The sequence below is a fragment of the Gallinula chloropus genome, assembly GCF_964237585.1.
Source record: "Gallinula chloropus genome assembly, chromosome: 3".
Taxonomy (NCBI): Eukaryota; Metazoa; Chordata; class Aves; order Gruiformes; family Rallidae; genus Gallinula; species Gallinula chloropus.
Genome location: NC_140087.1, coordinates 96,567,009 through 96,593,339, shown reverse-complemented (window position 1 = coordinate 96,593,339; position 26,331 = coordinate 96,567,009). Strand labels below are relative to the sequence as shown.

At 38.7% G+C, this 26,331-nt stretch overlaps 3 protein-coding genes across 3 annotated transcripts in view; all 3 read right to left on the bottom strand.

Moving 5' to 3' along the window:
- Positions 1-26,331, bottom strand: part of DST (dystonin) — a gene marked incomplete at its 5' end in the record, with an annotated part of 301,073 nt that overhangs the window by 99,948 nt on the left and 174,794 nt on the right. Inside the window, 5 exons of the mRNA XM_084262411.1 lie at positions 257-490; positions 2,536-2,688; positions 13,032-13,167; positions 13,827-13,915; positions 16,200-16,334. Coding sequence (XP_084118537.1) covers positions 257-490; positions 2,536-2,688; positions 13,032-13,167; positions 13,827-13,915; positions 16,200-16,334 — 747 coding nt within the window. The remainder of the gene's footprint in view (positions 1-256; positions 491-2,535; positions 2,689-13,031; positions 13,168-13,826; positions 13,916-16,199; positions 16,335-26,331) is intronic.
- Positions 17,703-19,595, bottom strand: LOC311190423 (desmoplakin-like; the record flags this gene model as incomplete). The annotated part of the gene is made up of 1 exon (XM_084262331.1): positions 17,703-19,595. One exon carries the CDS (start codon positions 19,593-19,595, stop codon positions 17,703-17,705), a length of 1,893 nt encoding a protein of 630 aa, XP_084118457.1.
- LOC311190422 (uncharacterized protein) lies at positions 20,144-23,136 on the bottom strand (the record flags this gene model as incomplete). Its single annotated transcript, XM_084262330.1, has 1 exon — positions 20,144-23,136. Exon 1 carries the CDS (start codon positions 23,042-23,044, stop codon positions 20,144-20,146), a length of 2,901 nt encoding a protein of 966 aa, XP_084118456.1. The 5' UTR covers positions 23,045-23,136.

The window sequence follows — 26,331 nt, the reverse complement described above, 5'->3', positions numbered from 1 at the left end:
AGTTTAGAAATCTTTATGCTCTAAAACATATCACATGCAAACAGACCATTTAAAATTATTAGTATTAAATGCAATTTTTAACTAACATATGTGCTGTTGTTTATTTTATAAGGAAAATAAACCAGCAGTTTATTAGTCACCCAGACAAAATATGATTTTAATCTCTCCACAGAGCACCAATAATAACTTGCAAGACTAATTCCATGAGATACATATCAAGTTTGAAGATAAAGGTATGAAATGGTTGCCCAAAAACCTTTTCCGTTTCCTGCTTAATTGCTGTTGTCATAGCTTTATCCAGTTCTTTTTTGGACTCTTCTGCCTTCTGGCTAAGGAGCAAACACTTTGTCTTTGCTTCATTCAGTTTCTGTTCAAGAATAGTCTTGTCTTCTTGTGACAACTTTTCTCCATTCTCCTTCAAGAAGGTTTCAGTATTTTTCACAACCTCTGCCAGTGTCTGGGCACTTGTTCTCATGTCTTTCTGTATCTCCTTTTGAGAAAAAAGACATCAAAGAGGGGCAATTATTCACCAGATCTGTACAATTAAATTTATTGGAAATATCTCTGTTCTAGCAGCAAACACCAGAGTGGTCCCTTCTAGCTTAGGAGAGTAGATGATACAATACTAAATTGCAGAAATTATTATTAAAAAAAAAAATCAATTCAGCATCTGACAATAATGTTGCAGATTTTTTTTTTAAACAGCAAGTCTGTTGACTTACACTCCTCTCCACACTGAGCCCACCTTTTCCCTTTGTTTAGCAGTTCAAATATTGTATTTCCATGTACACAGAAGAGAATATACCTTATTTTTTAGATAGCAACAGATAAAGTATATCTGCTACACTGTAGTTAGTGAGTCTCCTGACAAATTCCATTCCATGACCGGGTACCCTAACAGAAAGCTGCGGAAAGCAAGAGGACCGAATAAAAGTCAGAAGCTTGTAGTCGTCTTTTCCAGGTGGATTTTTTCCCATATTTCTTGGTTTTGCTCAGGCCAGAAATTTCATAAGAATATTTTTCTTTAATTGCAATCAATCATCGTATTTCAATTTCCAAAGAACGTTCAAGTCCATTAAATTTCAGAGAGGACAGATGTTTTGCTTTCGTTTATCCAAAGTGGTTTGCCTAGTTCTATCATAGAGTCAGGTAAAATTATCTGCCTCACAGTTATCCAAGGGGAACTTTAATTATAACAATAATTAAGCTGTTGAGCACATTCACCCAGTTACCTAAATAATGAAGGGATTTTCTCTTTATACACAGCATAATGCTCTTGGCACTGCAAGACAAAGCACTTCACTCTAATTCTAGACTACAGATTCTGCAGCAATTATAGAATACAGTTTGGCAGCTAAAACTGTTGCTCGTTTTAACACATCAGCAAATATGTTAGAAAGGGTTTCCTGGGAATGCTATATTAAGATTCTCCTTCTCTGACAAAGATTTCTGTGCTTCCTTTCAAACAGCTCACTAAGGATGAAAGCTTTGACTTCATCTATAAAAGAGCTTTTTATAAGCCCCCATTCCACTGGTCCCCTCCAGACACGCTTCTGTAACAGTGCCTACAAGAAATCAGTCAGTAAATAACAAGGCAGTCACAAACAGCTGATGGAAAAAATCCAAACCTGAAACACGTTACATCAGTTCTTCACTCCTATGGGTACGTCATTTAGGGCACAAACCATTAAGATAGATAAAGTGATATTAAGAAGTGCCCTGGGGATGTCTGTATCTTTCCACTGACTATAAGGAGGACTTTGACAAACTAGATGGGTTACTTTAATGGTAAGTAAAACAAGGCAAGATGAATAAGGAAATTTCTGCCTGTATAGATTACGAAACATGATTTGGAACTCTACCATATAGAGTAGGATATACTACTAGGAGAAGGAAGAAAAAAACTAGTACTGAGTCCTTCGGTCTTTAACTATCATAAACTCAATTAGTATCAGTCAGAACAGTGTAAAAGCTTACAGATGACAGGATACAGCTGAAAAGCAAGGTCTCAGTAGGAAAGGAAGCAAACTCTGTTATACAAGGACACCAAGGAGATCACAAGCAACATCAGAAAACCAGAATTCAAATCAGAACAAAAGTAAAGCAATGGAAAGCCTCAGGCAGGAGAAAGTCTTGCAGCAAAACTTTTCAAAATGCTGTCAACAGGAATAAGCATTCCCTGTTAAAAAGCTGGTTTAATTATTTCATTGTAATCATCCAGCACGATTTTATCAAATCTGACAATATACAGCGAACTTCATGTCTTCTCCAAGACTGCTCCTTGAAAACTCTAGCTCTCAAGTCCCTATTCTGGTGTCTCCTAGTTTGAAAATGTCTTTCCTTCCACTGGCATATACTGGAGTGTCTTCACAGGGAGCAGTACAAATGCACCCCATTAAGCCTTTACTTTTGGTAAGTCAAACAAATCTGTTGTACTCTCCTCTCACATGACAGTCTTGTTATTCAACAAAAAAGTCTAGTCACTCTCCCGCGCACTCAGTCTTCTTTAACTTAGCTGATGAGAATTGTGCCTACCTCCTGTTTGGTCTGGTATTGTTCTAGCTCAGCCTTGCTGTCTCCAATAACAAGAGACTCTTGCTGTCCGATGAGTCGATTTTCAGTCTGTGTAAGCAAATCACAGATTTCCTGCAGTTTCTCTTTGCATTCCTGCTGCCTTTCAGCCACGTCCTATATTAGAGCCAAATACAATCGAAAAATAAACCAAAACCATCCTCACTTCATGAAAAAGAAGACACTCTAATACGAACTACCTTTGAACATCAATTTTGCCAAGCAACCATTTTAGAAGTATGCTGTAAACATGATAGCAGTGGTACAAGGAGCAAGATGAACACACAGAAGTTATGGATAAACCTCATATATATGTTGTAAGTAAAAGAAACCATGTTTGATGGAATTGCCCAATAGAAGTCTGGCCATGCACATAGGTGAAAGGTGAAATCTCCAAACGACAGGAGTGATAATCCAGTCTCTCAACCGCTTGAAACCTGCTATAAACGCTATTAATTCTGAAAAAAGGAGATCAAAACAGAGGTTAGTTGTGATTGTGAGTTAGCTCTTGTTGATATGCATAACATGTTACCTGAATAGAAAATGTTGACTTTTTAAGCAGTAGAAAAAGACAAAACATGCAAGCTCATTATCATTACTAAGCTGTAGAAAAGTTGTCTGTGTCTTTCCTTTACTCAATTTTATGTTTCTTTTCACAAAGTATGGAGGAAACAAATTTTCTTAAGATGGCAAAATAATGCAGTGTTCAGAATGCCAAAACGCCTTTCTTTACACATAAACTGGGGGTTGAGGTGGTGATTCTGAGTCTTAACAGTGCCTCCATGACAGAAGAGGAAATGCAGTTACACTGCAGCATCATATCAGCCTCCTTTGACTCCAAGAAGGCTGCTTATGCTTGCCAACCACACTGATGCCAGCTGAAGAGGTAAGCATCTCAACTTGACTCAAAGCTTTCCCAGTGCCCACACCTAGAATTGCAAATATCTTAACTGATTTACTCATATGTTTGTCCCACTAAGCTGTCTCAGTCAAAACAAACCATACCAGCAAGGATTTAAACAAATCTGGTTCTTTGACTATAAAGACCTAGGGGGCGAAAAAAACCCCAACATATAAGCAGACAACCTGGCAAATCATGAGGAATAGAAAGTCTTCAGCAGGACAGCAGTGATAAGCAAGGATGCGATGTTGATCAGTACAGCTGCAGCCAGAAGAGTTCACTGCTTTATTTATTACTGACATGGCTGCTGAAGAAACCACCTGTGAGAAACCTCAAGGAAATGTTTCTCCATGCTAGAAAGTGCAGACCTGGTCATCTCAGGCTCTACGGATCCTAACGCACAAAACTGCCCATAATCTAGTATCCTGTTTCTGTGGCTGTACCAAGGAAAGATAAAAATGACAATTCGCCAAACTTGGTCAGTACCATCTTTGTAGAACTATGAATGTATCTTCAGTAAAACCCAAGAAGATAGGAATACACTTAATGCTGCATGCTGGTATTAAAATTCCTCACCCATAGACAAAAACCACTCAGCACACATGTACACAGAAAGGCAAACCTTCTGATCACCCAGCTCTTGCGCTGCCTGCAACTGAGTCTCTAAACTTTCCACTTGAGAAGTTAGAGCTTCCTGTACTTCCTGAAAAGATTTCTGGGTGGCATTTAAGAGCCTCAGCAGCTGTTTGCTCTGATTAGGAGAAAGATCTTGGGCATGTTCAGAAATGAAGAATTGAACATCGAATGCAGTGGACTCCAGTTGCGTTTTTTTACTGCCAAGCTCCACAGCACTGTTCTGTAAAGGAAGAGAAAGAAATGACTAGCAGTGAAGACAAATTCAGTACAAACAAAGCAAAAGTATCTCCACCCTCAGCTCTATGCTTTTGGGAGACACATTTAGCCACATTAAATCAAAACTCTGTGTCAGAATAATTCAGACACATTTAGATATGGCATTTGAATTTGTGTGTGATTTGCTTCTGGGACAGTCCATGTCCAGGTAATCAAAAGACGACCTTGAACATCTCAATTACTTTGCTCTCTCATGGATATCTGGAAACTGGCTGACCTTCAACTCCAGAAGATTTATGCCAGGTTAGATTTAACATTTCTAGATTCTAGTTCTGAAGACCCAGAAATGTTAGAATATTTACTTGAAAGTGTTCCTATTCTCTATTCCACAGTGAGAAGCCCCATTTACAGCAATGCAGCGAATTCCACCCACAGTTACCCACAGTGCAACCCCTCTGACATTACCATGCACACTAGAACCGATTAAACCACAGTAAAAGAATGCTATTTTTATTGTTCATACAGATTGAGGTGTATGAACATTATGGAAAATTTGGTCTGATTTGGTTTTCATGACTCATTTCATGGAGTGTGTAAAGAAGAGGCTTTTTACCTTTTCCCATCGTCTGTTCTCAAATGATTTGGTAGGCAATTAAACTTCAGTAAAGATTCTAGACCTTATACATAAAGATCCATTTTTAATCACTAAAATATTTGTATTAGAAATTAGATTTCCAAAAAGGGTCAGATTTATTGCAACAAATATAAGAACCACCAATAGCTTTCTCAATAAGCCAAACTTTATGGAGTTTTTTGGGGTTTTTTTTAAAGAAAAAGCAAATAAACAAGATTTTATTATTGGATTATCAAATAGCTGTCTTACGTAGTTCTAGCCATTTGTTTAAGCAATAGAAGTTCTTGAGCAGGCGTACAAAACCTGGCCAATAATTTATAATATATACCAAAGTTCATCAGAAGCAAACACACCTGCCATAACGGACACTTACATTACATAGCTGTAAACTTTCCTTCATCTCTTCTATATCATTGGTATTCACTGTGTAGCCATCCACAATTTCACGGTGTTCTGTGATCCAGTCTGAAAATCTCTGCAGTTTGCTTAGAAGTTCCTGGTGTAATACCGCAAGCTTAGACTAGAAAGGGAAGTTGCATATTTACTTATGCCCCTGGAGTCTCATCACATTTTCTATCATATTAAACAGAATCATACATGTATTTTTATATATAAGACAAAATAAACCAAACCCAAACTCCTTCTTTTTAGCCAAAGTGCCTTGAAGAAAACCAAGGTAAAAACATACACTGCTAAAAACATACCATTTCTGAGTCAATAGCACAGACTATTTGTTTTGCTCGTTGTGAAGACGTTTCACAGACCACCAAAAATGCTTCCTGCAAATAGTCATGGCTAATCTTTAGCTCTTTAAGTTTCTCTTCAGGAATATCTCTGTTGCAAAACTTTAAAAACTCTTCTGTCAACTTCATGTCCTTTTTTAGGATAATTGCAAAGGTAGCCAGTCCTGATTCAAATGACTACAACAAGAATACATACAAAATGCATTAAGTTACTAAGCAAGATAGGGCTTTTTCTAGCACCCACCAGTAAGTACAAGCATACAGAACACTTTCTTTACCTCTAGTTGTTCCAGTTCACTTTTTAGTATTTCCAGGTTGTTACTAATAGGCTGCTGGTTATCTAGGTGGCTCTTCATATCTCGAAGCACTGCCAAATGTCCTTGTATTTTCTCCGTTAAGTTTAAACACTTCTGTATTCCATCAACCTGAAAATGAGTTTTAACAATAAGAACAGGATTTCCACTCTGACAGACTTGAAAGTAAGCAGTAAAACTACTTGATTTAATTACAACTTATTTTAAATCCATCACTTAATTTTTGAAACCTTTTCTGAGCTTAATTTTTCTCTCCAGCACCTGGAAGGATTCACACAAGTCCTGTAACACAGGAGATGTAGCACATAGCCATTGTTACTCACCGTTCTAGTGGGAGTGTCTTCCAGGACTGCTCCTTTTGTTTTGGAAAAAGGCTCAGAAAAGCCTTTGGGCAGGCTGTCTGTCTTCCCATGCTGCTGGTCACTTTTCCAAGAAATGGCTGTGTCATCTGCCAATGTTTTCTCTTTGGCAATTTCTGATCCAAACTCCAATTGTTCTGTTGAGAAAAGAGTACAAAGCCCATCTACTTTGCCTTTACCCTCATGTTCTGTGGTGATACCAGCAACCTGTGAGCTCGTAAGCAAACCACTTAGCAGCTCCTCTAAATTGCCTGTACTTTCATCTCCAGGTAAGATTTGCAAAATCTCCAGAAGTTGAGAAGCAGTGAGTTTTGGAACAGGAGCTTTCATGTCTGTTTCACTCTTCCTTTCATTTGGATCAGACATCTTTTGCTTGGAGGATTCCAGCTTCAGAATATCACGAAGAAGATCAGGACTTCTGCAATCAGGCCAAAGCGATGAAAGAGCATCACTGTCCTTTGGCTCTGTACACGGTGGGCTAAGCATTAATGCAGTTCCAACATCACTGGTAATCTGCTTGAGATTTGACCCACTAGGCGTGGCACTCCCAAGCTGGGTGCTTCTAACCATTGTAAATAAATTTTGCATTAAAATTCTAGTATCAGAGAAACTTAGGGGTTCACCCTCCTGCTTGCAGTAAACATGTCCCATTTTCAATTTCCTCTGTAATATATTCTTTAAGTCTTCCATTAGGGTGTCAGACATGTCTGGTGATCGTGAGATACCTTCCTTTACTTGAAAATCTTCACAGGATCCTGTTTCCTTTTGTAATGACTCCATGGACACTTGTTCTTTGAAACCACTTCCAAGGGAAGAAGTTTCATGGGCCATGGAATTTTCTCCCTTCATAGTTTTGAGTGTCTCGTGTTCTTTCTGGTCACCATAACTCAAGCTAGTCCCTATGCTGCTCAGAATTGCAGAAGGAAGATCAGAGGTGTGGGTATAACTCCCAGAAGGAAGCTCTTCACTTCCATCCCCTGATTCTTGGGCATCCCCAAGGCTTCCTAAAACATCTGTTTTAATTTGGGAAAATTTACGATCATTGCTGCTGCTGTTTTCTGAAAAGTCTTTAAGAACATTGTCAGTGTTTTGACAGATAACACTCTCTGTTTCTTCACTTATGCTAATTTCTTTTGGTTTGACTGCAGCAGTTGGGGGAAAAGAGGAAGTGTTAAATTCACTTGAATGCATTTCTTCTGTATTCAGCAGAAAATCCTCTTCATTCCCTATACCCTTTTTCCCTCTTTCCCTGTCCTCAAAGCAACAGGATTCATTTTTATCCAACCCTGAATGGCTGCCTTCCTTTATGTCTCTTGTATATTTTTCTAAAGAAGCAGAAATGTTTAAATCTGTCTTAAATTCATCCAGTCTCACACCACCTCCAACGTCAAGCAGATCCTCATCAACATTTACTTGTACTTTACTTGAAACAGGAGTTTCTCTGTCAGCTTTAGTTCCTGATGCATCAAATATTTCCCCAAGGCTTTCCATCTGAATGGGACTTCTACTTAGTCCTATGGTATCACATCCCTCCATAACATTTACTCTGTTTTTACTTTCTGTAGTAATTTCAAAATCTCTTCTTCCCTCACCATGCTTCCTACTGGTACCTGGATGTACTCGGTCACTAAGGGAACTATCACCATCACTCACATAAGGCACATCCACAAGAAATTTATTTTCCATTGGGGATGAACTTTCCTTAAGTTGCTCCATACCAGCCATACCATTTAATACTTCTTCCTCTGCAAATACTGCTTCTTGCTGCCTTTGCCCATGATTTGAATGTAACATTGGCATAGTAGAATTATTTTTATTCATGGTATGAATAAAGCATTCTGAGAAATGTGTCTGATTACTTTCATCATCATCATCAGTAGCTTGCTTTGTAATTTGGAAGGCCATTACACTAGTGTCAGATGTCACAGTATCATCAAGAAGCTGAGAATTTCGAACTTCAAGCTGTGTTTTGTTATCTTCTTCACTCTTACAGGACATCCACGTAGCGTCAAAGGTATTTTCAAACTGAATACTCTTAGTAGTATCTTGTGAAATGTGTTTACTTTTGACACAAGTCCCATATTCATCTTCCAGTTGTTGGTGTCTGTTTTCTTCACTTGTACATTTCAGACTAACACATCTTTCCTCTGAAACTTCTGGTACAGATTCACATTTTCCTAAGGATAGGTTTCCATTTTCATGGTTAGACTGGAAGTGCAAAGTATATTCTCTCTTGTGGCCTACAGAACCGCAACAGTCATCAATATTCTGATTATTTACATCCCTGTTTTCTATGTCACCTAATGAAATTACGAGCTGATCCCCTTTATTTATACGTTCATGGTATGAATAAAAAATATCCATTTCTTCATCACTGTTAGAATCAGTGTCAGAGTCATCATAACTATCATCATCCTCCTCATAATCTTCCTCCTCCTGTGTTCCTTCAGATTCATCCTCATAGGAGTCACTTTCCGTTTTCATTCCATCTTCCTCTTTTCTCACTTGTATTTCTGCTTCACACATCATCCGTAAAGAACTAAGGTCCCCCTCCTTTCTTCCTTCACTTTCCAGAGTAACTGGTAATTTCTGTTCCTTATCTCCAAAGTTCCCTGTTCTTTCCCTTTCCTTCTCAAGCCTTCTTTCCATAGTTTTGGCCCTTGCAGAAGCTGTATTTATGCTCTCAGGTAGACCTGTCAGATCAACACCGACACTCTCTCCAACACTAGTTGCAAGTTCTTGAAAAGAGCTATTTTTTTCTCTCAGGGTTATTGGATCACCTCTCTCCTCTAGAAAACCTAATGGAACTGATGTTTCAGACAATTCTGTCAGTGGTGTATCATCATCCCCCACCTGCAAGGTATCAAAACCATCATCACCTTGAGGAGTTTCATAGAAATCATCATCATCAATCTGTGGAGTATCATAGACATCGCTGTCATCATCATCATCAACCAGAGGTGTTTCATAGGCATCATCATCATCATCATCGTCATCATCACCACCACATTGAGAGCTGTCATCTTCAGAGGCTCCCTCACCATACTCACGCCTCAAGCAGTTACTTTCAATCTGTGGGATATCATTACTCCCTTCTGCTGATGAGTCAGAGCTACTGTCACACAACAGTAACTTTTCAAATGTAAGATTGCTTTCTTCCACTGTCAGCCTTGGTGTTATGCTGTTTCTGTCTCCCATAAGTGGTCCATCGTGTGTAACAGCATCATCACTCAATGAGGGCCTGCAATGCATGTCTCCACTGTCTTCTAGACACAGCTTACTCTGCAAATCAGTACAACCCTCCAAGGACAGCCTGCCATGTGTATAAAGACAGTCCTTTTGGAACGGTGTGTTGTAAACATCACTGTAGCCCTGGAGAGGTTGCTCACTACATCTGTTATCCTCAAACTGTAATGTCTTACCACACCGAGTAACCAATTCTTCCGGAAGTTTATACTCAGTATCTGCACTGATGGATAAACCAAGACTTCTCTGAAAATCATCTTTCTTGCCACTCTCTAGCACCATTCCACTACTGTCAGCCTGCAATACGTGAGATTCATACTTTGTGCACCTTTCCAGCTCTCCCCAGGTTTCACTAACTGACAAATTATTCACACTAAAGGAATTTTGTAAGGTTTTATCATTCCTGTTTGCATTATCCAGGCTGTCTGCCATACAAATCTCTTTCTTCTCTGTTTCTGAAATATAATTTGTATTAGAGTCATGAAGAGATCCTTCACTGTTCCCTGAATTTGCCTTCTGATTGTTACACTTTGGCAGTTCTGTCCACTCAGAAACCTCCAGAAGACCTCTGAGTGCATTTCTTTTTGTGGAATTTTGAGAGCTACCTACTACATTTCTAAGCTCTGTAGGGATAGTCGACGTTGTCTTTTGTGTATATCCTAACTGCTCAGTACCAACACTAGTGCAAACATCGGGCATACACTCATGAACATCTTCTCCCTGTGAAGATATGTAATTATCAAAATCTTCAAACTGACTTAATTTTATGCTATTAGAAGTATTCTCTGCACCTGAAAGATCACCCTGAACACTTCCTGTGACATTATTAAAGTGGCTACTGACAGCTGACGTTAGGTTAAGTCCCTTCAGGCTTATGCATTTGTTACTCAACTCTGTTTCTGGCAGAGAAGTACCACTCCCTTCCAGCAACATATTGATGGCTTCTTGCAGTTGTCCATCATATAATAAAAGCCTTCTTCCAGTGTTTGCATCCATATAACTATTTATCATCAGGTAAGATATGAATAATTTCTTAGCTTGATCTAAATTATGACATAGAGGGTGTTGTTCTGCGCCAGCAACTTCCTGTTCCTCCTCACAGTCACGAAATACGGATGGCAGGAATTCGTATGTCGATAACCATTTCGCAGCATTTTTACAAGGGGACTCTAGTTCTTCCACATTGGGCATTTTATCTGGTAAAGTCACATCGGTCAAAACAGATACAGTACTGACATCTATTATCCCTGATTGTGCAGCCTTATCTAGACTGACTATTTCACAAGTTTCTGGAATGTAAAGCGCAGCTATTTTCTGTCTACCATTCAGTATTTTGAATGCCAGCTCATTTGTTATCATCTCTTGGTGCAAAGAAGTTGATACGGGGAATATTTCACCGGTGTGAGGCCAAATCAGTCCAACAAAGCCTCTCTGTGCTTCTAATACCAGCAATGCACTGGTAGATGATATTAAGTTGCACTGTACAGCTTCATCGACAGTCAAGCGCTGTCCTGAATTCGGACAGAGGATTCCACCAGTCTGAACCTGATGTGTGAGGATCCCACAGGCAGTGTCCTGATCTATCATCCCTTGCCTCATGGCCTCTTCCACAGTCATTCGCTTCCCTGACTCAGAGTCAATTATACCTCCAGACGTTAACTGAGCACCCAGCAGCCTGAACATTGTTTCCCGATCAATGAGTCCTTCATGGGCTGCTCTCAAAATAGTTATCTTCCTTCCACATTTGAACGTGATTCTACCTTTTTCTTGTGGTTTCACGGGTAGGAGTCTTAACCCTGTTTCTTCATGTATTATGCTTCTATGAATCATCTGTTCAAGGGAAATCTTCTCAGCACAGTTGGGGTCTATAAGATCTTTACACGTGTCTCTTCTTTCCAGAAGCTTTGCATATAGTGTTGGAGAAATCAGGTTTCTCTGGAAAGCGTTCTGCAAAGTCAGGTTTTCTCCAGTAGATGGCAAAATCAAGTGCCCACTTGAAAGCTGATTCTCAAGAAATTTAACAGCCAAAGGTTCTGAAATTAGGCCCTGCTCTAAAGCTGATATAACTGGAAGATTTGATAATGATGATTCTGAAATAAGCTTCTTTGTATTACTTAATTCCTGCAACTGCAACAGAATCTGCTCATCAATTAAGGCATGAGTCTTAGCTTCTTCCAAACTATAACAAACTCCTAATTCTGGAGAAATGATTCCAGAAAGGATCAGCTGATTCTCCAGCAATCTAATTCCAGTATCATAGTCAATAAAACCTTTTAAAATACACTGAAAGACTGAAAGGATTTCTCCAGTCGTTTGGTCAACGGCACCAGCAATGACTTTATTCACCTAGAAAGGAATATAAAAGAAAAGCTATCACTATTTTCAGACTTATATTTTAAATTTTCTTAGGATTTTGAATGCATGATAAGCATAAAAACATGTACTTACCAGGCCTGGAGGAATGCTGTGAATGTTAGCAGCTCAAATGCGCAAGTGATCTATGTCAGTCATTCAACAGCACACGATGTGATAAAAGATTTAAAACCAACATGCATCTGTGAATTGAAAACCTATGCTCTGCGTATATAAATAGGGTTAGTAATAGACAATAGGAGAAATGATTGCAGAGTGAGCAAATAGAACATATACCTGAAAGGCAAATTTTCATGCTTGAAATGTCTGTGAAAGGTTAGCATATTCGGAAACAGTATGTGATTCAAACCAACCATGCTATTCATGTTTACAGCATACAGCACTTCTGTATATACAATCAATAGGGAATTGGATACCCTAGGACAGATACTGCATTCAGTTTGCATGGAAAGCATGAAGTCAGTCTGGCAACACAATTTAATTCATTACGCAGACACTGCCTTTATGTGTATATGAGAACACTAATTTGCAACATAGCTTTTGAGAATTCCATAGTTAAGAGTCATTAACAAATGTATTTGTAGCACTTCAGAGCTCATCACGTATATGCTCCCATTTTCGTATCCAAATTTTAAGAAAAACTAAAAGTAGATCTTATCTAGGTCATTTCTGAGTGATATATGGGAGAGATTAACATGATATTTCATGGTGTTGTTTTTGCAGCAGAAACAGAGACTCATCTAGTAGTCAAAGAATGGCTTTTAAGAGTTAAGAGATGAATGATTTGTTTATCTCTCTTCATGCAAGGCACACATTATTAAGACTCTTCACACAAATTCCGGTGAGCAGAACGTTCGTATGCACAGGTAAGGCCACACACAGTATCCCACAGCAAATACACAAAACCTGCAGTCAATTAAATCTCAAGTTCCTTTACAGACTGTTAATTGCAGCTGCTTCTTCCACTGATCATGTGTGGTTCCAAACCCATGCAGTATGTCTCAAAAGAGACTGAAATATGACTTTAAGTCTTGTTACCTTTTCTTCCATCTTTTCATCACCCAGATACTGCGTTTCCTGCAGCTGCTTCAAAGCTTCATTGGATAACAAGCTGTAGCTCTCCTGGAGGGATCTGACTTGCTTTTCCATTTCATTTCTCTCTTCATCTGTCATTCTTTTAAGGAAAAAAAATGGAGAAAGGAGATCTCAGCAATTTGTAAACTGAAGGGAATGAATTGCTTATCTTTACTTAAAAAAAAAGGGGGGGGAGGGAAATTGGTAAAAGTACTTTGAAAAACAAAATATTGCCTAATTACAAAGATGTTCGAGACAGCATTAATCTGCTTGTAGCCATTCTGGAAAAGAAGCTACATTAATCCAGTATTTATGTTGATTCAGCATTAAAGCATTTAACACCTGCATATGCTTTTGTCTACTGATTACCAGTCAAGACAGGTAACACAGCTAGTACAGAATCATGAGATACCTCAGCAATTTAATATCTTAAAGTCTGATTTCAGACACAGATGAAACAAACTTTTGACATGCAGCTCAAGTACTAATTTACTAGTATTTTGTTATTTTCACTTTGAATGTACATTACTGCCTAATGTCTTTTAAGCTGACCAGAGGTATATAAAACTATCTGAATTCTTGAAACAAAACTGCATCAAGCTTCCCCAAATGGGAAGACAAAATCATAAAATTAAAGAAAAAAACCTGACATCTGTACATGAAATATAATTGGAACTATAAGATGATATTTCTCTTTAATCAAACAAGATGTGCTAATTCAAATAATTTCCATTATTTCCAAAATAAAATACGACATACTTGTCACTGTGCTTAGCTAAAAATGACTGAATAGTCTGCAGAGCTTCAGCTATTTGTTCTTTCTTGGTTGACATTTCATCCAGGGAAATCTGAAAAATAAACAACCTGTGTTCAAGACTTACCTATGTACATACATAAAAGAAAAACAGACAAGCAATATAGTATTTCTATCTGGGAGTAAACTTAATAGTATAAGAACTTGATTTTTTTCCTTTAAATACTCTCTAATCAGAAAGCAGCATCATTGACTAAGGAACTGTACCTATAATTTATATGTGGATTAACTGTCCTACAACTTTTGCTTAAATATGATGTATTAAAAAACTATGGGGTGAGACAAAAAGAATTTACAATATTTTTTGTTTGAAAATTAATCAAATCATAATTGGCACATTTTAAAGCAGCTTTATAAATACGTGTGAAAATTGTCATGTTCAAGAAGCTGCTCACCAAGATGAGAAATAGAAACTTTTAAAAAAAACGTACCAGGGAGCCACAAAACTTCATGAAATTCGATGATGGAGACAAATGCAACATCAGAAACTTGGAAAAAATCAATTGTGTATTAATGTTCTCCCTATCATTTCTGCATCATCCTCACAAAAACACTTGTATTGGTAGATGAACTTAAAACTTTTTATTTTTCTGAGAAATTGCCTGCAGTCTCTTCGGAGAAAAGCACTCCTTATGGATAAACAAAGGTGAGCACCAAAGGGGAATCCAGGACTTCATCAGCAAGCCTGAGATACGTTCCATGCCAGTGCTGAGACACCTGCAACACGGTGCTTGGGCCCTCTATTCACCTGAATCTGGACACAACAAATTCTGGCACTGTGTGCACCAGATCAAAAGGGCTGAGCATGATCTTGAACAGTGTCCCTTTGCAATCAGCACCAGCAAGCCACAATCCCACCACTTGTGCTGCTTGGACAGAAACCAAGCGAGCAAGCACTGAATATGCCACTGAAGGCAGCGACATGAGCAGGCTGAGGTAGCAGGTGGGGTTGTGAGCTTCTCTTTGCTTGTGGAATTGGCACTGCCGTGACTGAGTCATTACTGGCATCATCTTCTCCACCAGCTCTGTGACTACACCTCACAGCAACCCTAAAACTCTCTGTGAAATGTATTTCTGCTAATGTTAGCTATCAAATCACTTGCCTACATGTTTCTACTAAACTTGTCAAGGCATCTATGCTAATCAGAGGAGACATGAGACCAGGCACCTTATGGAGGTGCCGCTACCTCACCAGGATGTTTCACATCGGAAGGAAACACCCTCAGCAAAAAAAACCCAGCTCCCACAGGCTGGAGGGATGAAAGTTCACACTGCTGCCATTAAAAAGAGCAGAAAAAGACCAGTGCTGAATGTCCTTGTAAATCCAAATACAAACTTATTTCCTGCTAGAGGCATGGGGACAAGCTCAGTACCAGAACACTGGTCCCCTATGAACAAGCCATGCACTGTGGCTGCTGGCCTGCCCGAGAGCAAGCTCCATTGGCAGCAACTGGCACTAGGGTGTGTGACCAAAATAAACACACAGGCTGCTGGGAGGGCCAAAATCATGTTTGCATGACACACATACAGTCCTGTATTGGGGGATGCAGAGAAGACATTACTCCACCCCTCTACTGCTCAGTGTGGAGGTAGAGCTTCACTTACTAATATCTTTTTAGGTGTCACCAAGATATTTTGTGGGACAAGCCTAGCAGGGAGCTGTTAGAAACCACAGGAAATGTCATAGATGGAGGCTTATGGTCAGTGTTACAACTCTACACAATGGCAATGTACCTGTTAAATATAAAGGTGTCAAGATGGGCTGCTCCAGAAGCCTGTGGACCAGTGTGATAATAAAGGGGGCTCAGTCAAGATCTGCTGCATTCCTCAAGACAGGAGGCTTGACTATCCCACAAAAGCATCCCCCAGAATAACTTCTTAAAAGCAAATAAAAAGGAATCTGGTCCTCAAGCCCCTCCTGACAATTTTCTCCTTCCTAGTGCCAAGGAAGGAATTACTAGACTTACTGAACTATTTCAGGACAAGTGGTCAGACCTACAAAGTCCTGGCAGGATGCACAGTCCCCTACAAAGGGTAAGTTACTGTGTGCAGGGTCTGGTTTCTCTAAATTTTGCAGTGTCAGAATGCATGACACACCAGGCCTGTAAAAAGCAGCTTGCACTTCTCCCCAGGTACGATGTTTGTGTCCTTAAACCTTACTGTTCATTTACCCAAACCTTCAACTCACAATCAAATATGAAATTACATCTTTAGAAAAATGTGGTGATTTGGAGGAAAAGTGCATTTATGGAATACCTAGGTCATTTTAATCAACTCAAGTGGGGGCAGTGGTATTTCACGAAAAGACACCTGAGTACCTGCTGCTTAGGCAAATCTGTCTTTTCAGCCTTTTCTCCCTCTTCTCTGCTGAGTGTCTTGCTGAGGTTTGATACCCATTTCAGTAAGTCCCCAGCTTTCTCAACATGTTCCTTCTTTTCTTCTTCCACTGATTTCTGATGACCACCACGAATTGTAAAAAAATATGCAAATGTAAATTGTTGGAATATTTAACATTAATGTCCATAGAAACAGTTCTACCACAATGGCAATATCATCACAAAACCTTAAAGTGATCTCTTTTTATTTACCACCACATGCATTAACATGACATTTTGATGAAGGAACAAAAATGTCACATAATTGTAGATATTAACAAAATAATTCCCAAAATGATTTGTAATTATGATTATGGTGCTTATTCATACACATGTACATTCATTATAAAATGACTTATTAAGAAAAAGCTTCCCAGCCATTACTCAGCAGATAAAATCTAAGCAACATTTGCATATGAAGTATCTTTGAATTGCTGCCTTTGCATTACCCTCAGGTGTGGATATGTACAGCCAGCACAGGGTATCAGTACTTTGCAAGCCATGGACATGTATTACTGAATTATAATTAGCAAGAATACATTGCTTTTATGTCTACAGAAACAAGAACAACACAAAGAAAATACAGAGACATTTAATTCTTTCTGCACAGGAGAATGTATTTTTTTTTAGTAGTACCACCTGTTAGTAGTTCTAATTTTATCAATACTTAGAAAACACGCTTAGGCCCTTCAATGCATCACCAGTAAAAACGTAGATGTTTTATTTCAGTATAATTTTTAAAAATATTTACATGTAATTGTAATTCATTTGCCTATTAGAGCTTGAGAATAATTCTAGAAAAAACATTACCTGATGTGAGAAAAAATTAGAATATGTAATTTTATGATGTGAGCACTAAAATTAATGAAATATCAGTGTGAGAAAAATTACTTATGCATCTGTTTATTGGGCTACAGATTTAACCCTTGTATACTTTACTGCCACTTTTGTAAAGTGAATGAGACCTGCCAACTGATAAGTAATATTAAGTTAGGTATCAGGTCACATGAAATACTGCACAGTCTCCCATCTGCAGAATGGGCAATCCCTTTTCAATTTCTAATGCAAGAATCTGATTCGTGTCTCACGCACAGCTACTGATTCTGCTCTACTGTTCACCAGCCCCAGTATGTCTCGCCTACACCACCTGCACATAGATAATATCAGACAAGGCCTTCAGGTGAAGACTGAGCACACAGTCTCATTTAGGAATGATCAATCTGCCCAAGTTTATCTATAAATTTAAATGTTGTAACACATAATATTTAATTCCTGTTTTAGTGGTTCATAGCAATTAGTGGTCTGTACTAATTAGTTTTACAGCAACTCGTGATTACGTTAGAAAACACCATTTATGATTTTCCATAAACGCCATGGCCGATCTTTTCCTTGGCTTGACGGGGTTTTAAAGCAGGCCCTCAAATGCGTACCCACATCCTCGCTCCATTATGAATTATAGTAAAGACTGGAAATCCCCGTTTTCATGGGCTGAGCTGCTTCTAACAGTCGCAGCCCCGTGTGGCAATCAAAAACTGCTTTCTCTAACGCTTCTTTGTAGGTTAACTTCTTCTTCGTTTTGGGGCACGTTAAAACTTTAACATACAATTGTTCATCTTTTATCTTTGTAGCTGTGACAGCGTCAATAATACCATTCTTAATTGCATCTTCCATCGTTAACCTGGAATGAGACTTTGGATCTATCAACCCACCAGTCAAGTACTGATACTCCAGGCAGCGCATGCCCATGTCTTTGTCTATGGCATTTAAATGCATAGCTTCAACAGCTGACATCACTGTCTTCCTTACGGGGTGAATGATCCCAGTGAAGATCAGCTCACACTGCTGGATTTGCTTGGCACAACCATCATTGATTAACTCCCTCTGCAAAGCTTCTGAAACACTGTACTTTTTCCCAGTAAACGGATCAATAACGCCCCCTGTACTAACCTGTGCTTCAAGACATCGGAGGGCAGTAACTCTGTCTACTAAGTTTCTGCGTGAGGCTTTTAAGACTGGAATTCTTTCATTGGTTTCAGAAAGCCAGAACCCTGCAACAGGGCTGTTTAAATCTTTATCTGGCTGTGAACTGCTAACTAAAATATCACCAAATTCATTAGCTGTGATAAAACCATCCTTATAGTTACTAACTAATGCTCTGCCAATTCTACCCTGATTTAAGGTCTCCTCAATATTAAATTGTACACCAGTTTTAAGATCTGTAAGCAAAAGAAAAGAATTCCCATCAGAGTCAAAGCATGTAGACTCCTTCCAATCAAACTCCTGTTTGGAAAGCTCAAGATATGTAGCTTTATCAACACAATTTTTCTTATAAGCCTCATAGGAAGTCATTTCCGCTCCTGTTTCAACATCTACTACAGAGATTTTATGACTTTTCTCTGCTGATGGGCTACTAATTCTCCTTTCACCAACTGGCAGGAGAAAGCACTTACTGCTTACACTGAACAAGCACATTTTCAGCAAATCGCAGTAGTACATCGCTTTCCTGTTGCTCGGATTGTGGAAACATTTTGCATTACTAGAAGGTTCATGTAAAAACTTTAAAATTGTGTTGCTGAGCAAGCCAAGCTGCACGGCGGTTTCTGGAGGCACACGAACACTTCGTACGGGATCGATGACACCCCCACTTGCAATTTGAGCCTCAAGGATATTTTTACCTTTCTTTCTGTCTAAGAGTCGAGCTTCCATAGCCTGATACACAGAGATCACTTTCCCAGAACAGCAATAGCCCAAAACAGCTTTCTCTGCCTCAAGCAGTCTACTCTTGAATTCAGTATCTGCAAGCCCTCTAACCACCGAGTCATCCACAGAGAATTTCTGACCTGTTGTGGGATCGATGATGAAACCAGTAGCTGCTTGGGCCTCTAAAAATGCTAATGCCAATGCTTTTCCTATGATTCTTCTCTTTGCTGCTGAAGCAAAGGAGAGTATCTCCTTGCTGGATTCAAGGTATAGCCCAGCTATAGCCGTAGGCTTAGTTAAAAATTTTTCAAGACTTTTCTGAACCTCATCAATAGTTTTCTGCCCTGAACAGAGCTGCTCAACCGTAAGCCTGTCTATAAGTTTAACTTCGGTCAACTGTCTGGCAGTTACATCACGTCGGAGACCTTGAAATTTAATATCATCATATTCCTCTGGAAAATATTCCAACTGGGTAGCATCATCGACAGTTTTTAAAAGCTCTTCCCCTAAGAAAGAGCTCATTTTTGCAAAATCTTCTTTCCTAAACCCTTCGGAAGTTTTGTATCCCTCAAACATTCTCTCTTCATTACCAAAAGTCTTGTCATTTTCTTGGTTTAATGTTGTGACTTCAACATGCATGTCATACTGCTTGTTCTTCACTATCTGTGAACAGGAATTTTTTGACACAGTGAGAACGAAATCTGCAGAACTAAGTCACACTTAATTCACTCCTAAATCCACCACCACAGAAACAAAAGGGAGAACTTGAATGTAAGTCAGAAAGGAGAACCGCTACTAGCACTGGAGAGCAGAGAAATACAGATAGCTAGAGTTTCAAAGTGTGTTTGCCAGTGCTATGCATTCAATAACAAGAATATGACTAGACTGAGCAACAAGAACCGTTGTTTGTTATACGTGAACGTAGTGCCAATAATCAATGTTTATTTTGACCAATAATGATACAATGCTGTACGTGAATTCTTTTTTCCAATGCAAACTTTTTGAATAATGTGGTTTTAGATATTACCAGAGTGCTACAAAGGTCTAATGAAAAGCTTTTTTCTATCATGTAAGAATGAAGGGGTTCCCTTCACCAAGGTAAGAACAAAAGAAACAATAGAGAGAATGCAGAAGAGTGATAAACTATAACTAAAACAAAACAACAAACAGAATAGTAAAAACCAGCACTAGGAATGCAAACCCTTACAAAATGTAGTGTGTACCTCCAAGGGATGTAGTTTTACCACTCCTAATTCATGTTTCATGTCTTCTCCATGTCTAATAGTTTCTCTGGAACTGTGGAGGTTCCTGTTTCTCAGTTTGTCCCTTTCAGATATTCCAGAGATTTGGCTTGCATTATCAAAAGTTATCTGGAACTGTGTACTTGTCTGAGAAACATACTCTGTAAATGACTGTGCACTGGTATCTTCTAGTGATTGGTTTATTCTTGACATCTGGAACTGTACCTCTCTTGGTATTGTATCATCAGCACTCACATATAACGTATTTCCTTCTATTTGATCAGATGTAAATCCTGATCTCTCCTGTTTCTGCCTCAGCAAAGGTGAGCTTGGTTTTGCATGTGGAGGAAACTGTTCACGTTCTCTAGCTGTGGCATTACTCAGGTAATTGAAATCATTTCCTCTTTTCTCACAGCTCAATTTAAATCCAGAATCTTGGAGTTTATTATTTTGCTGAACTTCACTTTGAAAAAGAAACCTGTGTTCATTCTCCCTGACCTGCAGATCCACTGTCTGCTTCAGGCTCTCAACCGTGCGTTTCTGTACTTCCAACTCCTCCTCAAGCTTTCTGCACTTCTGGTGATAGTCCATCTCAGCCTGCTTCCCTTGCTGTAGTTGTTCGTGACACTTCTTAAGCCTTTCTTGCAGATCTTCCATTTGTTTCTTGTACAACATGATGTTTTCCTCAGCCATATGCTTCTCCTGCTGAAGAGCAACACATTCTAGCTTTATGCCAGAAATGTCCTTTTCTGTGATGCTATGAGATTCTAGTAATTTTTCAACTTTTTTCCGGAATTCCTCTGCAGAGTGTTTAAACTTAATGGATTCTTCCTGAAATAGAATCATCTTCTTGCGTGCCATTTGTTCATCCAGAGTCTTCTGATGGAGTTCATCCTGTAATTTTTTTAATTTATTACTTAGGTCTTGTATGTGAGCTTGTTGCAGTTGTACTTTCTGCTCGCTCACTCTCTTCTCCATAGCTAGAGCATTCATTTGGGCATTAAGGTTTTTAACCTCCCGGTCAATGGTTAGAGTGGAAGCACTTTGTTTATCACATTTTTGTTTATATTCACTAGCTAAGTCTTTTGTTTTTGCTAAATCCACTTCCAAGCTTTTGATTTTACATATGAATTCTTGCTCAATTATTGTTTGCTTGTGCAATTGTTCATTTGTTGTACGCAGTTGCTCTTTGAAACCATCAGCTAGAGCTTTTAATGCATCATTTTTCCTCTCAATACTTTGTTTTTCCAAAGTAATCTTCTCTGATTCAGACTCAATTTGCTTCATCAGTAGTTTTGTTTCATTATTCCATTTATTAAGGTCCTCTATCTTTTGCTTCAATGTTTCTGATACCTGATTACTTTTGGCTAACTCGTTCTTCAGCATCTGGATTTCCTGCTGGTTTTCTTTCTCTATTTTTGTTTTCTGAAACAACTGCTCTTGAATTTTCTTATATTGGTCTTGAAGGTTATTTGCTTCTCCTTTGCATGACAGTGTTCTGTGTTCCGCTGCCAGCTTCTCTTTTTGAAGAGAATCAATTTGTGAATTTAAATGTTTGATAGTGATTTCAGTTTTTGTCTGCGATCTGGTTAATTCCTCTACTTCTCTTTTTAGCTGTGTCTTTTCTTGCTGAACAGATTTCAGCTCCTCCTGATAGTTCATCTTAATTTTCTTAAGATCCACAGCTTCTTGCATCACCTCTTCAGCTTTGTCTGTTGTTCTATGCAGCTGCCTGTCCAGTTCTTTCAGCTGTTGCAAATATCCCTGCTCTAGTTGGTCTTTTTCCTCCAGTTTAATTTTGAGGCATTTAAGTTCACTATTGACTTTATCTAGTTTTTCTTTTAATACATGAGACTTTTCTTCTGCTGATGATTTCTGAAGCTCAATTTCATTCAGTTCATATTTCAGGTCTTTAATGGTTTTATCAGCTTTTTTGTTAGCAAGGGTTAGCTCATCTATCTTCTGGTTAAGCTCTTCTATTTTTCTGGTTTCTTGTTTCTTCTGGAAACTTGCAATTTCAGAATCGACCCTACACTGGCTGCCTTGCCCAGCTGTGTAAGTTGGCAGGAAAGTTTCCCTAGTTACTGAGTACCTGCCTTCAACAACCTTACTTCTGACTTCAGTTTTCCCTCTTTCTTGCAGCTTTATTTCCGACAGGTTCCCTTTAAATTCAAGATCTTGTTCCATTTGCTTTATCAGTTTCATAAGTTTCTCCTCTCCTTCTGTTTTTTTCTTCAGCTCCTGCATTAAGTTTTTTTTTTCTTTCTCTAAATCATGAAGATTGGTATCTTTTCTTCTTAGATGCTCTTCAAGCTTTCTTCTGGTAAAGGTACTTTCTTCTACTTGACTTCGAAAAGCACGGAGGTTTTCTTCCAGTACACCTCTTTGAGTCTCTGCTTGAAGAATGAGCTGCCTTACACACTCCAACTCTTTCTCCGCATCCGCTTTCTCTTTCTCAATGCTCTCTAGATCTATACGACACTGCTTTGCCTCTTGCTCAGCCCTGGTCTTCTGAAGACAGATCTCCTCCATGTCCTTTTGCTGCTTCTTCCGCTCTTTTTCTGCGGCTTCCCTCACTTTAGGGAGCTCCTGTTCCACCTGGAATTTTTGTTTCTTTGTATCTTCCAACATCTTCTCAAGTGTTTTTAGCTTTCCCATGAGTTTTCTGTTTTCATCAACTGTACTATTTTGCTGTGCCATTAGATTTGAATACGCCTCACGTACTGATGCTTCCTTATCCTTTAAGATCTGTGAAAGAATGAGATCATTTTGGAATGTACTTTTTGTAATACAACGTAAGTAACATGTTAGGCTCTTAGAAAAGCAGAATGGAAAATACTTACACATTAATGGTATGTCCAGAAAGTAGGACGAGCAGTTCCCACCACCATCACCTTCTCTTGAAGGCTTCAGGAAGTTACCATTAGCCAAACATGAACCCCTTCATAAAAGCATCCAGAAAGCGAAGCAGTCCTTAAGCCTCTCACTTCAGTCAGATGCCTCTTAGTGGTACAGCTCGCATACGCTTTTTCTCCAAACAAATATGTAGAGCAAACAGTGAGCCAACCACTATGTGCAAGAATTCCCAAGGACAAAGCAGCTTATTCATTCTGGATCAGATCAGTAGGAAATGGAAGAAGGTTTTTAAGCTTGCAAGCAAAAAGAAAATGAGAGAAGTTTGGAAATCCACTCCAAGAAAAGAAAGAGTAGCCAGAGCTAGAAACAAGGTACACCCGCTCCAGAAAGTGAAGTATCTAAACCCCAGTACACCTATGTTCTCCAGTGTGCTCCACAGTCCCAATGCCTCCACTGGCTCAGCTAGGGGACTGGTCAGAGCACAGCTGCTCTGCAATGCAGACAGTGTTCAAAGTATAAATATGGTAATTAAGAAAATCCTAATGAAAACCAGCCAGGTGGTAGTGTCCGTATGTTGGCAGATCAAGGGAAACTCTTAACACAAGATGTGTATGCACCAGTAATGATATGGATGAAACTATACATACCTTGTCTTCATCAGCACTATGATGGCCTGAGTTACCAAATGTGAGCTAACATGAGGTAAGAACACACCTATAGTCCTACGATCATACAAACATGGCATGAAGGGTGGTCATAGCAACATTTTCAAAGATACAAAATGTTGGGTTAGTGCAAATTTACCCGATTTACTTGACTATTTCATATATGAAACCTATTTCCTAAAAGGCTAATGCAAAGGCAGTTTCTTCAGTTCCTCTCTATAGTTTCCCATGTCCCAATTCTGAACAGACCCCAGTGGATACAAAACATTTAAACAGTTTTCTCCTTAGGTCTCCTTTTATGCTCCCATAGACACAAAGTCTAATGTATTGTGCTTGAAAAACAAGAATTAAAAATACAGATATAGTTACAAACTATATCTAGTTAGCTTTCACTATTTCTAATCGACATGGCTGAGCATCAGCTGGGTGGAGTAAAGTATGGTAATTAATACAAAACAAACATTTGTAAGAATTTGAAAAATTTAAGCATCTCATAATGCACAGTAATCAATACATCATTAGTATATTCATTGTTTAAATTATCTTCAATCATCTTTAAATCACTTGATGTATTTTGAGATTCGAATGTTGATTTGAATTGATTTAGAATCATTCTTAAATTAACTGCTTCATTTGCATTGCATAAAAACTCTGGTACCTTACTGACAGTTATGCTCCTTTTCTCTTGATTATTACTGCATCTTTTTTTCTGCTTTTCTTTTTTTTCAGGTGAGGCTTTTTCCCCTGCTTTTTCACAGAATGTTTTCTGGAGTTCAGTGTTTTCTCCAAGTACCTTTGCACTGTGGCTCCTATCTCTCCTGTCCGTTTCTGCAACTAGATCTTTACATTTATGACCCTGTTTTAACTTGTCTTCTTGACTCTGCTTCATCCCGCTTACTTTTATGGTGTCCAAACCAAACAACTTACTCTGCAGTATTTCCTTCTCACTTACTTTTTCATAACAATGTTCTGATAATGGACGATAATCCTCTCCTCCAGAAATTACTTCTGAGAAAGCTGCTTTTGCATTTAAATCACCAGCTCCTCCTAACAATTCTGTACCTGAACTTGGAACATTCTGCACTGCTGACAGTTCAAAATCTAATGGATAAGATTCAGAGACTTTTGCTCCAGACTGATTCTGCGGAATATTTCCTGAAGCAGCAGCCAACATTTCTTGCATTGTAGTCTTGGCTTCATTTGGATTTAAATTTGATTTTTCTAGGATTTTGCTTTCTGCTACGCAGTAACTTTTGTCCAGAGATGCTCTGTGCAGTTTGTTTGTATGCCTTTCAATACTCTCAGACACCTCTGGATTGCTCATAGATTGCAAATGCAACTTTGTTTTTTCACTTCTATCATGTGCTGCCAGCTCTCTGGAAGCAGATGCAGCTTTCCCTAAAGGTACTGCATCCGTTACACCTGAAACAGAGTCAACTTTTTCATCACATACTTGAAACTCTCTGCCCTCAGAGTTTAAAGTGTTATGACTGTTACTTTCTGTAAAGCATTGCTCTTTACGCTGACATTCAAAAGGTGTTCTTGGTGAAGAACGTTGCTGCTTGTAAGAGCTGATATCCAGGGTATGTTTTCCAGTTTTGGGAGTAACTTCATCTTTCTTTTTTATTAGCTCAGGATTAGTTTCTGATTGCATCTCACATTCTTCCTTTGCTGAAGCATCACTCTCTGCCTTTCTTGCAATGATCTCTCCTGTGGTTTCGTGCGTCATTTCCACTTCAGGCAATTTCTCTGATACTTTCTCTGTTTTCTGTCTCTCTCCATTAACAATTTGATCATTTAACATTTCATCAGGATCATTACTCACACAGAGCTCAGCTGAATCAAAACAATCTTTTCTATCTTTACTTTGATTACCAAAATCCATTAAATTTTCTTGCTCTGTATGTATCTTATTTTCTCTACTGGCACTAATGCTACTTTCTCGACCCCTGAAATTTAAAAATTGTTTTAATGTGCTAGCAGTTTTGATTTTACCATATCTGTTTGCATCTAATTTTCTCCTGTCAATTTCCAATTTGTTTTCTGCATGTTTAAGTTTACTGGAAGAGTTGACTTTTTGCAGATATTCCACACACAGCATGTTTTCATTAGGTGTGCTTTCTTCTCTGAATTCCACAGCTTCATTACATCCCAAACGCTGAAAAACTTCAGCTGACTTCACAGGTTGCTGGAGATCACTTTCTTCTGGTAAGCTCTGAGCATGACAGCACATGAATTAAACCGAGATATCATGGAAAGCATCTCGTTTTTTCCCATTCTTAATCCCATTACTGAGAGTTAGGAAGAAAGATTGGCATGAAAGACAATCTTGGAAAAATCACAAGACTTCAGCGGTCTGATTCTGGAAGAAAAAGATTCTCATTCTTCCTTTGAAAAGTATTAGTCACTTTATAATTTGCTATGCTGACTAAGGAAAAAACCCATCAAATCACTTGAGGACTGGAAAACTGCTTAGGTTTAGAAGGCTGCCAGAAGTTGGAGGAGGATGGAAGATGGAGAGTGTATGATTTCCAAAAAAGCAGTCCTGGAGATTCAGAACACTTCAGATTTTAAACTCCAAGAGTTTAAAAGATTCCATTTGCTCTTGAGGAA